The 14,918-nt window shown below is 33.6% G+C and overlaps 1 protein-coding gene across 2 annotated transcripts in view; it reads right to left on the reverse strand.

Moving 5' to 3' along the window:
- Positions 1 to 2,693: 2,693 nt before the first annotated feature.
- Positions 2,694 to 14,918, reverse strand: part of LOC145675578 (putative oxidoreductase YteT) — a 70,657-nt gene continuing 58,432 nt past the window's right edge. The window contains exons 6-7 of one of the 2 annotated variants that reach the window (XM_081746110.1): positions 8,974 to 9,518; positions 2,694 to 2,954 (exon numbers count right to left, since the gene is read on the reverse strand). In XM_081746110.1, the coding sequence (XP_081602236.1) occupies positions 2,854 to 2,954; positions 8,974 to 9,518 (646 nt within the window). In that variant the 3' untranslated portion in view covers positions 2,694 to 2,853. The remainder of the gene's footprint in view (positions 2,955 to 8,973; positions 9,519 to 14,918) is intronic. The other variant, XM_081746101.1, reaches the window with a different exon arrangement.

Raw genomic sequence — 14,918 nt, forward strand, 5'->3', positions numbered from 1 at the left:
GATAGAATGAACCCCGAACACCACAACTACAACATCTCTTTACTTTCGACCCTGCACTACCTCTTTAACTTGAAATACTACGCTAAACAGCAATGATGTTTAAAATAATAATAATAATAAAATAGCAACATTTATCAAAAAGCTGTTACTATGCATCCTCTCTCCCCTGCTTCCCGATCGCCTTTCTATACAACAATACACTGTTCTGAATTTGAGCCTGTTGTTGACGATTGTATAAAGATTTTTCTTTTGTCACATCAGTTCTATCGATCTGTCCCAATCAAATTCACTTGCGTTTGTTACTTCTTTTCCTTCGTGGCACACAGATAGTTTTTGTGTTTAGTTTAGGCGTTTAAGCATTGTTAAGTTTCTAAGATAAGAAATGAAAATGCTCATATAAAACACGCAAACAATAAAACATGATCGCAAGCTTAATACACGATAATAAAGCATACATACTCATTCTCAGGCTGTTATTTATTCATTTGGAATTTCTTCCAATAATTCTTCTTTCTTCTTTGTCTTTATTTCTTTGTATTAACATTGCACATTTAGTTGATCACAAAATTCTATTTTCCAGCAACAAATACTATCGCGAAAATAAACTAAATTACCACTCCAGAAAGCGAGCTTATCCCCGAGACAAAATAAATCGTGTCGTGGAACATTATTTACACGAGAGAAAGCAGTCAATCACTGCAAGTGCATAGCTTCACAATTCTCGAAGGCACTTTACAGTTACTGACAGAGAAACCTCATTGCTTAACATTTAATCATTATTTTAACGTCGCACAAACGAGACTGTAATTAATGAGTTAACGATGTAAGAGCGAAAAAAATACGAACAGGGGAGGAAACAGGAGAACCCTGAGAAAACACGCCCACTCGGTATTAATTTACTTACGAAACTCATATCGGTCACACATGGTTTGAACGCAGGAACTTTGGCGCCAGAAGTTACCACACTACCCACTGGACCACTGGACTTCCGACTTTGTGTTTAAGTTAGCATCAACATGCGAAAATATTTATGACCCGCATAACATCTGGAAATAATAATTCCTTGGACCAGTTTCACTCAGTAACACGTAACAATGAACCTCCAGCAAGAAAGACCTGTTTGCTTTCCTAGCATTACAACCTAATCATTTTGGTGAAAAACAATTTATAGGATAGCAACATATGAACATGGAGATCCTCTTTTTTTTTTTTTTTTTTTTTCTTTCTTCACAGTAAGGTATGAAGATGTCAACAATAAAACAGGAATTGTATATTATGAAACTTCTTAACTTCCACAGTGTCTGGAAACAAATAAATATTATTTTACGATAATCTGAATCGTGAATTCTAACAGTTTTTTCATTATTATTATTATTATTATTATTTATTTATTTATTTCACTGTTTATTGCCAAATAAAGAAATCCAGACTTCCTACGTACTTTTGGGCAGAGGTATCCTATTGGTGGCACGTGCTCCAATCTCCAGAACAGTTTTTGTGCTCTCTTCTCAAAAGCTGCATTCCGGTTACACATTGTATGTCTTGTCTGAAAGAATCTTATTTTACGTAACTTTGATATTTTATATAGCATTTCGTATTGATATTGAAAGACTCATCATTTTAAATTCAGAATAGTTTTAAAATGAAAATAACCAATATATATATATATATATATATATATTTTAACTTATGAGACGTATCACTAAAAAGACATGACAAATATATAACTATTGATGGAGAATGATTAAGTATATCTACAATTGTACAGCAATTAATAAATATTGCATTGTAAGCACAAGGTAGAAAGCATACTCGGTATCTATGGATGTATATTCCATATTTAAGGATCTGGGTGCGATGAAATTAGTCCAGCTATCCACTTGAGTACCGACTCAATGCATACGCTGAAGTGCAACCTTATAGTAATTTTCGTAAACTCGAAAGCACTTCCGAAATAAACCTCTTTGCAAATTAAAATACATTACAATAAAAACAAAGGAGCTCAAATATGAACAACCGTTTCCAAAATCCTTGCATTTGTATGATAAGCTACCTTCATTTAATGGAGGACACAAAACTCTGATAAAATCGAAACTACTGGTAACGTAAAAGGAAAAAAGTTGGAACTACATGTGCGTCGAAAATGAATTTACCATTGCATCGTTTATCCAAATGCCTTTTGTGGGTAATTCACCAAAACGATATCCCCTGCACAAGCGAACTGCGAAAGATAATGTACACAGCAGCAGAACATAAAACTCTTAGTGGGAAACACTGGTAAGTATTTAAGTTTGAAAAAGCGAAATAAAAAGGAATCAGTCAACTAATCTAAAATATCTATTTTATTTATTTATTTTAATTTCATTCTTAGTAAATCGAAATTCCCTGACTCATAGCAGAATTCTCTGACTTTTCTTTGATTTCTCAAATTCCCTGACATAGCTTGGGTTTCTAGGTTTGTCGTCACCTTGTATACGTATTCTTGGGTAGTGTCTGACAATAAGAATGAAGAAAAAAAAATGTCTTAACGACCATATCTTTCACTGTGCTGTAACTTACCTACATTAGCAATTGATCAAATTTTATCAGAAAGTCTACATTTGTATTGAATTCTTCGGGAAAATTAAACGACCAATATTTAAAGATGTTTAAAATTTTTATTAAAATATAATTACTTATATACTGTACATAAACTGTACACCACGGATATCACATTCAAGTAAGTCCAACTTACTTTTAAAAATCATACCGAGCACTAAAATCAATATGAATATCAAAAATTATCTTTGGAGGGAAACTGGGAAGTAATACAGACACTGGGAAGTAATATACTGGGACAGCAGCACACATTGCTTAGATGTTACAAAATTGAGCAAAATCCACAGTTTGATCCTTTAACCTTGATTCTTCAGCCGCAAAGGCAAGGAAGTGACTTTGCAATGTTCCTTTCGGATCTAAAAAGAAAATATAAATAAAATGCTTTGATTTCACAGTAAACACAGATATATCCTTACGTTAACTACTTAGTTACCTTCGATATACATTCTAAATATTTATTATTCAAGAAGAACTGAGAAACATGTTTAAACAGACCTAGACATCAATTTTTTTACCTAGCTATTGTAAAATGAGGCTCTTCCCTGAGTTTCCTTAATTATAACCTGCAAGTTCTCTCGCTGTTGAAGAAAAATTTTACATTCAAAAATCTTATGCAATAACTACCATTGATCTTGAAGTTTTTCAACTAACGGTCATAGTTTAGATATGAAAAATAATAATAGTAAAAATGAAATGAAATCTTTAAGTTTTACGTCCCACGGTTATGCCGGTTAGGCTAAAGGAGACGGTGATGATGAATAATGAATGAAATGGTGGAATGAAGAAAGTGGAAGGAAACGGGAGAACCCAAGAAAACCCACGCACACGGTGTCTGTCCACCACAAAGTTCACTTGGCGGGGGCTGGGATCGAACCCGGGACCCCTAGCACCAGAGGTGAACGCTCTACCACTGAGCCACCGCGGCCCAATAATAATAGTAATAATTACAAATATGACAAACTTTCATACTTAAAACTAAAAGACTAGTTTCCGAATTTTGCTTCGTCAGAACAAAGTATCCTAAATTAAATCTGGATAAATGTAAGAATATGACAAAAAATCTTTTACACAAAGCTTCATAGATAATTGAAAGACTATTTTTCAAATTCTACTTTATCAGAACAAAGAATTCTAAAATAAATTGGGATAAATGTAGCTTAAGTAAGTAATGCGATTACATAATAAATTGTAAAATTACAATACACAGAGAAATCCCACACGCAACACTACTCTACCAAAATTTCCGTTGTGGTTAGGTGAGAAATATCCCAGAATAACTAGTCAATATGAGGTTTTTAGTTAAGGAAACAATGATAGTTAGAAAACTAAAGATAACAGCCACCGTATCTTGAAATTTAGTTTTTTTTAAATTTTTTTTAATAAGTTTAGTTTCTCACCTTCAGCTTCTCTATAGGCTTACTAATTATTCACTCTTAGCGGGTAAAGAGAAGTTTCTTTCTCCGGCTCTTTTCCGAAGAAAAGTAAAATACATAGCAGTTCAAATAATTCCGACGAAAGAATTTGCGTGATCAAGTTAACAAAATCTAGTTAACGAAGTATAAGCAGAGGATTTCAACATCCCAGCGCATTAAGTTATAAAATCTGTTTTGTTACTTATTACAAAATAGTGTGTTAATCTTCAACATTTCACTAATATGATATTCACGTATAGAAGTAATATTTTTTCATACATTATTCTTTATTTTTAAGTATTTTATGTTCGATTATTTAACTGTGTATACGTAACTAAACGTTAATACTCCTGACACAATAGATAAAATCTAATAAAGCTTTACTGACATTGTCTGTATAGCGGGAGAAATGATTCTTACTTTTCATGTGTTTAAACTAGTCATATGACGCTTCAACTTTCTACATTTGAGCACATTTTCACCAGAGTACGATCTATGCTTCTGTTACATCACTATCCCAGATAGCACAGAAAAAAATTTAAAAATGTTTAAAAATTTGCAAAGGCAAACTAAAAAGTTTGCAAAAAACTTGCCTTTACAAATGAGAAAATTTGCCGAAAGTTCAATGCAAATAACGAGGTTGACGCTGGCTGAGTTTGCAGCAAAGTTGCCTCAGAAAATGAAAACATCTGCCAATACAAACGAAATGTTTGCGATTGCACAGCAAGAAAGTTTGCCAGGACTTTGCTGCAAATATTTTGCGCAAATTTTCTTTGACAAAATTTCCGAAAATGAGCTGATACATTTGGTGAAAATATTAAAAAGTTTGCAGCAACATTGCAGAAAGTGTTTTCACGATCGCAAGATCATGTTTGCTGCAAATGTATCAGGTAATGTTTGCTGCAAATTTATAAAATGAAACCTAACTTTATGAAACAAAAAATTGTATAATGTGGATCAGTCTTTTCTTAGTGGCAAGCATTAAACATCTTTAGCTACTTGCCAAAGATAAGAAACTTATGAACGATAAACGCACAGACAAAGGATATCGCAATTTATCTACTTACTCAACGATCATATCTCTCACACACATTCACAAAATAACGTCAGGCTGCCTGGGTCAATCCATAAAAACATCTGATAAGAGACCAGTGAGTTTATTTTGGAGTCCTCTGGTGCATTGTTTTTTCTCGATTCTCACTTCCCGCTTGTTTTGTCACAGTTGATGTAGGCAGTGAATTCTGGGTACGATGCGCGTGCACTCGATAATATCATCACATATTCGCTTTCAGCAAGTTTTTCGAAACAAGCTTTTTACAGAGTTGCAGAGCTGTTTGCGACGGCAAACTTTCAACGCTATATTTTCAAAAAAGATGCAAGTTAATTGCAGTGGTGAATTTATTTTTACAAATCAGCGAAAATTTGCAGATCATATTGAAAGCTTTTAATAAATATTAAGAAATTTAGCCTTCGCAAACTTTCAGATTGTTTGCTCCACTAAACGAAGCAAAAATTTGCCGTAAGTATTCGTGCTATCTGGGATAGGGGCTCCGTTAAGTGGTTGGTTGGTACGCTTCGTTGCTAGTTGTCATGGAAATACCAGTGCCAAAGAAATTGCTCCTGAAGCAGAAATCAAACGTTCATTCTTGAGGGTTTCCATATTGTTTAACAAACTGTTCTTTCCGTCTTTTCTAATTTCTTAAATAGGTTTCAATGCAACCTCCGTCATCGTTACTTAAACGCCAAACACTCATTTTTTAACACAGCTTTCATAATTTGAGTAAACAATTTCGAGTTCTATTTCAATTACTAATGATTCAAAACTTACATTACAGTAAACTCACAATTTAGCCCACTAATAGGAGCGAAAGAGTGTCCTTAAAATCGGAAGTCCCCTAAATCGCAAGGTGTGTTTTTAAAAAATTGCCTTCCAGCTGCGTGCAAAATAACCTCAAGCTTCGGTTGGTTTCCCGTTGAATACTGTTTATTAATAATCCCATTGTAACTTACTTAACAATCACGAACCATTGCTATATTACTATAGCGTCCGTCCTTGAGTCTAAAAATTAGGTAGAAGGTTTTCTTTCAACAATTACAGACATATGCTTTAAAGCACATTTTTCAAAAAACAAAATCTTTCCCTCCTCTACGAACGTTATTATTATTTAGAATTGCATTTTTAACAATATTTCAGTCATCTCTGTGATCATGGTCATGTGCATAAGCAATGTGCGCAGAAACTATCATTTTAAATCATTTAATTCCTTGCCCTGTACAAGAAAGCAGCTTCGATTTTACCAGAAAACGCACTATTCGTCAATAAATTCAACGCTTTTATACGCATTTTAATACAATCTCTTCCTCGAACTAAACTCCTTTCAGCCATATAGTATTAAAAAAAATGGTTCAATATTATTTTAACCAAAATTTACTATTTAAAAAAAAAGTCTTGTGGTGGTTACTCTTTTCTGTATAATAACTCTTCTACAAATCTATGTACACTTTTGCTAATTCCACTGCGATAAAATAATAATAATAATAATAATAATAATAATAATAATAATAATAATAATAATAATAATAATAATAATAATACTGTTAGAATAATTATTAACACTGTCACTTTTGTAGGAGTTTCAATTAATGCCACTAAATATTATTTAACACTAATTTCATTGTTTATTTCAGACACATCATTCCAAACTAAAGATTTCTAACCATCTATGAGGATCAATGTTGCCAAATCACATTCCAATGTGCTGATTACCTTGTTAAGAGATAATCGTCGGTTCCAAACTTCTTCTTACATTGCATATGCACACGATCATGGTCACAAAGATGGCTGGAATGTTGTAAAAATAAAACCCAGAAACAACGTTGATTTGATATGCTTCAACAGTTTCTTTGTCCCAATTACATTTGCTACCTTAGTCAAATTCTTTCCGTTAAAGCCAACGTGTACCTTGCAATTCAAAAGAAACGGCCAAAAGTAATCAACAAAAAGGGTGCCGTATACCAAATTGAGAACGCCAGATCACATATTTTTAACGACGTCAGAAATTGAAAGAACTTCTAATCCATCCACCATATAGCCCGGACCTGGTAACGTTAGACTATAATTTTTCGGCCTCTGCAGAACTCCCTGAATGATGCTAAATTAGTTTCAATGCAGGCCTGTGAAAACCACGTGTCACAATCTTTGACCAGAAACCACAGAAGTTCTATAGCAACGGGATTATGATGATGTCGAATAAATGGCAGAAGATTATCGAAGAAAAAGTGTTATTTGGTTTCATAATATTGTTTTCAAATCTCAATAAATATATTTACAATTTTGATCTCCAAAGATTCAATACCTTTTTTTCTTTCTTTCTTTTTAGATGACCTGCTACATGGTTGTTGTTTTATTCGACCGCACTCCCAAGCGTGCAGATTTGGTTTCATAATATTGTTTTCAAATCACAATAAGTATATTCATAATTTTGATTTTCAAAGATTCACTACCTTTTTTTTTAGATAACCTGCTACATGGTTGTTGCCTTATTCAACCGCACTCTCAAGTGTGCAGATTGTCTTGGCTATTAACAGGGACTTTTTCTAGAATACTTTGCTTTAGATGCCCAACTGTTTTCAATATTATGAGACTCCCTTCTCCGTGTTTGAAATTGGCATGGTTATACGTATATTTACTGATAGATGCTATGAGGTACATCTTTAAATTAATAAAATTAAAAAAAAAAAAAAAAAAAAACTTACCTGGGTGCCAAAGTAAGTTTTATTATTTACTTAGCATTCAAATAGTATTCTACAAAACACATGTGCTTCAATTATTTACGTATCATATAGGTCGGTGACATAAGAAACGATGTTTCGCACTAGTAGTATCAGATGCCATAAACGAAAAATAAGACTGAAACGAAAATTCTTGTCCTGCAATAGCATTCTGGTGAGTTTTACATGTAATACTAAATGTTCTAATATTGCTGCAAGTATGCAAATATTTCTCAGAAACCTCCTTTCTCCTCCTAATTTTGTTTTCCATTATTTTTTCTGAAACCAAACAGGGCAACTCGAAGCCCTTCTGAAACGTTCCTGCCATAGATATAATTTGGATACGCAAATGATAACACTGCTTCCTCCAATTACGTTCGACTTTATGCCATGATACAACAAATTGGGTACTGTATTTACATTTTGTTCAAGGGCCCAAAACAAATGAGCTCTGCTTCGCCACTTAATTACATCTATGCTGCGACCTATACCACAAAGAATATAAAGCATACATTGCACGTATTATTCCGTGTATCATTATTGAACCTGTCGGAGAGATCACTACTAGTCATCGCCCAATAATATTATACACCAAGCGCTCTATAGAGACCATCCATGAAGAATGACTAGTTTTCTTTGGTAAGTTTGAACAAAAAATATATTACAAAAAGTGAGAGAATACTCCATTGTTGCATCATAACTACCGTTCAGTTTGATTAAGTAATTTGGTATCAATATAACAATAGCGCTTAAACTAATTTTCAAAGGAGATGAGTATAAACTCCTTCTTTATTAACTGTGTCTATAAGAGTTTTCCTCAACAGTTTCGATCACTTAATTGCGGGTTAAGTCACTCATAAATCTTCATGTGAGTGCTTTAAGCTGGTGAAAAATCACAGAATAAACTGTCGAAACTATTAAGGAAAACTCCTATGGATACAATCATAAAATTGTGATGTACAATCACCAACAAAAGTTTGATCTTATTATCTCAAACGGGTTTAGTTTTTAAATTCACGGAATAATTTCGGTATTATCTTTCACTTTTGGATAATACGATGCTTAAGAATACATCAAACAAGAACTAAATTCTGTACTGAATCTCAAAATTTATTTAGAATAATTTTAGAAATTAGACAAACATTTGTTGCGGACTGTGAAAATTAAAAATAAAAATAAATAAATAAAATACCTGAACGAATATAAGAAGGATCATTGCTTGCTATTGCCTTGACGAAACAATCCATTAGAAAGAAGTCCGCTCCTCCATGACCCTGTAGTCTTGCGTTGGAAGGAGCTGATTGAAGTTCAACGTATTTTCTTTTGCGAGACAGGAAATCATAATGAATCAGAGGACCTTGAGACTCTCCGTTCCACGTAAGCTCGCCTCGTGTGCCAAATATTTTCACTTCTCTTTCACAAAGCTTTTCAGTGAACGCAATCATTACCAAAGTTGCTGTACTTCCATTATCAAAACTCATGTTTACTACTTGATTATCGCATACATCATTGTCACATTCATAAACACATCTTCCGTACGGTCCATTCATCAATTTCTCTTGTAAAGCTTCCTCGTACGAGATGTTAACAGCATCTTCTATATCACAAACTACAGATCGTGGCCATCCTGAGACAATCGGAGGACTCAAATATATTTTTCTTGCCGAATATGGACAACTGTCCTCTACAGGACATTTCAAACAATGCGATCCTGCGCCTGGTGGTTTATTCTCTTTCCTTGAATAGATAAGAAAATAAAAAGAAATATAATAAAACTGTCACGGGATACCAATAATACAAACCAGCACGAATGACTAAATGTTTCACTATTGCAATATCGTACTACGTACATAGACACAAATGTGTTAAATTATTATTTAATCAATTAATGTGAAATAGGTAAAGTTTACAATACTTGTATTAATTTAATTTTGAAACACTTTTGCAACCAAATACTAATAATGCTCTTACTGATATATATAATGAAGGAACATATTGTAAATATATCAGTGTTTATTGCTTATTGATTAGTATAGATTTCCCACCGATCACCCTATCGAATGATTGAGAACTAAGAAAGATTATTTATCATGAGGAACTACCATTTTTTTTTTTTAATTACACAAAGTTGTTTTGTTTGCATTGAGAAGAACAAACACACAAGAACAATTCTCGCTAATGAATTCATCTCTGCCTAAGAATTCAGTTTTTTTTTTTCTGTATTTTTGTGATTTTCTTGCAAAATGGAAGAGGTGTTTCTTTACGCTTATGCAACGAATTATGTCAATGTATACTTTTATGTAACAGGGTTAAATGAATTCCTTTCCCAATTAACCAACCATCTCAGATATCAAGTCCCTATCAACGCCTGGCCCAACTAAGCAACATCACGAAGAAATTTTGAACTTTAAAAATCCTTGGAAGCAGGGAGCTAGTCGGATAGCTGAAGTTGGACTAGACCAGGAGAAACATTGCCGTCAGTTATAGTTGGTCGGTGGAGACTAAACTAGCAGTAATAGTCTATCAGAAGACTTTAGCCCAGTGGTTAAAGTGACGGCCAAGAGTTAGACAGTCGGACAGACAATCAATCTCTTTAACAATCTGTCAACGCTGCGAAACGCATGTCTGAAGTACTGCCATTTTTAGGCTAATTGTTCAGACATTTTGGAGTTCTGCGTGCCTAACGCGGAACAAGAATACAACGTACACTAATCTTCAGAACAACGAAGAGCCAAGCAGTGACCATGGAAAATCGATAAGTATTGTGACTTTCCTAACCCTTTACTCAAAAATCCCTCATCAATTTTCTGAAAACTATAGCTTTATTTATTTTGTTTTAAAACGGGCGTCGTCCAAGTCTGGTACCTTATCTACCACTAAGTCACATCCCAATGCTCTGTTCGACGACGCAGCTTAGTTGAATTCTTGTTTCAATTTAAGTACCATAAAAATATTTACACAGAACATAGGAATACTCATACATATTTGGTATGAAGGTCTAACAAGGATAGTAGCTCTGAACTCATTGCTTCAAATTTGGTATTCAGAAGTCGTTTACCGGGCTAAAAGTACCTTCTTAGTGAGCTTCAATCGTCGTTTTGTCAAGTAGCTCGATCTAAACAGTCACAAAATATTCAAAAGTATTTAGTAGTGATGAAGATGTCAATGAATGCAAGAAAAGAGTGATGGATACGTGTTAGGAGGGGAAAAAAGTAAATGGTTATTAAATAAAATTCTCTGGAAAACATTGATTTTATGTAGCTCAGGAAGTCAATGAGAAAGTATACGTGCATATTACGATGAAATGATATAAATAATTTAAGTGGTAATATTGAAAGGAGATTCTATGTTGTCGAACAAATATGTATCCACATAGTTCATATTCATGTAAGAGGAATCTGCATATTATTAATGTATTTAGAAATTTATAGTTCCTCGGCTACACTCCGTCAGGTTTAGACTATTTCCTACTATCTCTTCTATATATACGATAAGCTTAAAAATCAACGTACTATTTAGTGTGATTACCTTGTCTTAGTTTACATTACTAAGACATTAGTAATGTCTTAGTTTCCATTAATGAATGTGTTGATAGGATCCGACATGAAATAGTTAGATAGATTAAAAGCCTTTTCGTTAATTAATACCTTTATTATATGTTATTTTGACGCACACCTAAGAAATGGAATGTGTTAGTTTGATTATGGTTAACTCATTTGTTGAATCTAGCTCTAGTTCAACCCACACATTACTGAGAAGAACTTACAGAAAACAGCACTATTTATATCTGAGACTCGGGTTTCTATGACATGTCATATTTTATCCTGGTATCTATCTACATGTCTAATTTAATATAAACATGTGTTTTACTCATGTGAATACAAAAACAGTTTTATTGGTCATATAAATGTACATCTGAGCCATATTTTAGCTTTAGGCCCTATTTCGGCTCAAAAGATATTAAAGCATATTTTGGTCCTATTTTAGGCGAGGTTCATTTAATGCCCAGATTGCCAGTATTGGCAACGAGGTTACTTCGAACTTTTTTCTTAGAAATATTTCGCCTTGTGTAATAGAATTTGACGAAATATTGCACAGTGTGAAGGGTCAAAGTGACTGGCTTATATAACATCAATCACACTAAAAAGAATTATTGTTACCTCGGGCTCTTTCTGTCTGCTTGTCTCTGTCTCTCTCTCTCTCTCTCTCTCTCTCTCTTCCCCTGCCTAGTCTGTGTCTAGTTTCTTTGTTGTATATTGGAGTATTTCCACCTACATCCGGGAAGGCTTCAAACACATAAAATATGAAAATAGTGCTGGTAAAACACTGGCATTCTACATTAAGCACGACCGGAGACATAATCCCGGGAAAACGTATCTCTGAGCCACCTCGTGCAATCGTCACTGCTAATTATGACAGGATCTGTATTTTTACTTTCGAACAGCGAAAGAAGGGAAGGAGGTTTGATAATCGTAACAAAAATTGAATTCAAGATTTCAACGGTTTTACACGTTTCATAGCTCATACATACCGAAAAAGTTATTTGTCATCTGTCCGTCTGTTCGTCCTGATATACATTCGTCTAGAGACAATATCATTCACCGTATCGGGATCAAATTTTAAACTTAAGGTTTTCATGAATCTCCAGAGGAGTTATTCGAATTTTTTCGTATCCCTAAAAATAATAATAATTTACAGAAAGGAAAATCAAAATTTGCTATTTTCTCAAAAACGGCTCTATTTTGTTTATATTTCATAAATAAATTTTTCAATAACAGCCCTATAGAGTGGTATGAGTTATTTCTCTTGGGAAAAATCGAGGAGAAATTTACTCTTGCAAGTGAGACACTTTTTTAAAATTTCCTGAAAAAGGACTCAGGTGATTTTGTTTATTTCATAAATAAATATTAATAAATAAATTAATAACCTGACAATATGGCATAATTCATTTACCTTCAAAAATTCTACGAGGAGTAGTTTATTCTTGGAGTGAATTTTTTTTCGGGCGATTTTCTCAAAAACTACTCAGGTGATTTTGTTAATATGTCATAAATAAATATTTCATTAATATTCCTATAATGCTGCATAAGTAACTTTCATGAGAATATTTACAAGGTATAGTTTACTTTTGGGGTGAGTTTTTTTTTTTTTTTTTGACAGTTTTACGAAATATGCTTTTATTATTTCATATAGAAATATTTCGTTAATAACCCTAATAACGGCATAAGTCATTTTCACCGCCCGCTGGAGTCACTCCGCTCGCTCTCTATACTGCCTGTCGAATCATCGAAAATAACATGGAGATCACCGTAAGAATATTTTTCCTAATTCCGCCGCATGGGTGCAGCACTAAGCGAGGATTGTATGTATAAATTTCATAGAGGAAAATACATTTTACGGTTCAGTGTTTTTGCAAATTAAAATGTATTACTGTTGTATGTCCTTTTCTAAGGCACAAAGAGTCATTTTAGAATACGTTGAGATATCGTTTCACGAAATACCATTGTGTATTCAATTACAGAAAAATGGTAAAGTAAAATATCAAGACATGGTGATACGAATGGTAGTAACTAAATTCCTCTAGACAGATCTGTTGTTTGTTGTCAACATTCCACTGTCACAGTCAAGAAAAGCACAAATTGTTATTATCAGCAATAATAGTAAAAACACTATTCATGTGTGCAGAAAGCATAAACAAGGCGTTTTGATTTACTTGAAAATTCAAACTCATTTCCAGAAAGACAGTTCAGACTCTAAAAATGAGGATTGGACAATTTCCACTATCTTATTATTATTATTATTATTATTGATAATAACATTGAAATTTGGAGTGAGTGGAGCGCGTCGTTCGCCAGAAAATACTGTGGAGTTGAGTTTAACGTCCCGTTCAGCAGCGAGGCTATATGAGACGTGGAACTACTGATTAACGTGGAATCCGAATCACATGAGCTCCCGCCGGGAATCGAACCCGAGTCTCCTACGGCAAAGGCGGCCAGAAAATACATTCAAGGTCGGTGTCAGATTTAATGTTTTGCCACCCATAGGCAAAAAAATATTTGCGCCTCTCATGCCGACGAACAAAATTTTAGCACTATATATATATATATAATATTATAATATTATATATAATTTCAATATAACATCCCACGATTGTGTCCGTTAAGCTAAGGGAGACGGATGATTAAGGCAAGTGAGATGTTGATGGAAGAATTGGTGGAAGGAAACGAAAGTACCCCGAGAAAACCAACGGACACGAAGTTGTGCATCACAAACTAACTTGACCGGGAATAAAACCTGGAACCCCACGCATCAGAGGTAAGCGCTCTACCACTGAGCCCCTATATATATTTTTGTACAAATTTTAACGAATTTTAGTTTCGAATCTGCTGTAAAGAAAGATTCAAACTGTTACAAATTTACGTTTTTTTTTACAGAGAATGATCAGTCTGTGCAAGAGTAAAATAAATTGATTTGAAGTTTCGTGCGTAAAATGTTAATATTGAAATACTAAAAAGTCACAGAATAATTGTATTTGATTGTTGAAATTTATGTTTCTACTGCAATGCGAAGTGATTATTTTGGTTAGAATAACTAAATCCTTCAATAAAACTTTTGAATATTATACCTTTTGTTCACACTAAAATCTTAATTTCAGTATCATCTTAATGAACACTAAATCATAAAGATGAATGAAGTGGAAGAAAAGGATATTATGAAACAGTATAATATGGAAATTGTTGCCATTGTCCAACTTTTTTTAGATTTGTATGAACTTTTGTCCTTAAAATAAATTTAAACTGCCTTCCTTCTTGCTTTGTACCGAGCGAAGGTGTCCATCTCCCCAACATGATTAACGTAATCATGCTGAACGTCATGGAGGGTGTTTACTGTCTTTAACCATGTTTATTATTCATCTTTCGCATTTTTTCGTTTTGCATATTAAATTTTGGTCCAACGGACGATCGTAAGATCGTTCTGCCCTTAGGCCAGTGTCTAGTTGTTGTAGTGTTAAATCCAGCCTTGCACAGGATATATACATATCAGGTACAAAATTTTTTGGGTTGACATAGAAAAATGTACGATGTATGAGAATATATCTTGGGGAGATGGATGGTAAATCCTGTTTTCATTTTATTC

The sequence above is a fragment of the Thermobia domestica genome, chromosome 2, assembly GCF_964235325.1.
Source record: "Thermobia domestica chromosome 2, izTheDome1.hap1.1, whole genome shotgun sequence".
NCBI classification, from domain to species: Eukaryota; Metazoa; Arthropoda; class Insecta; order Zygentoma; family Lepismatidae; genus Thermobia; species Thermobia domestica.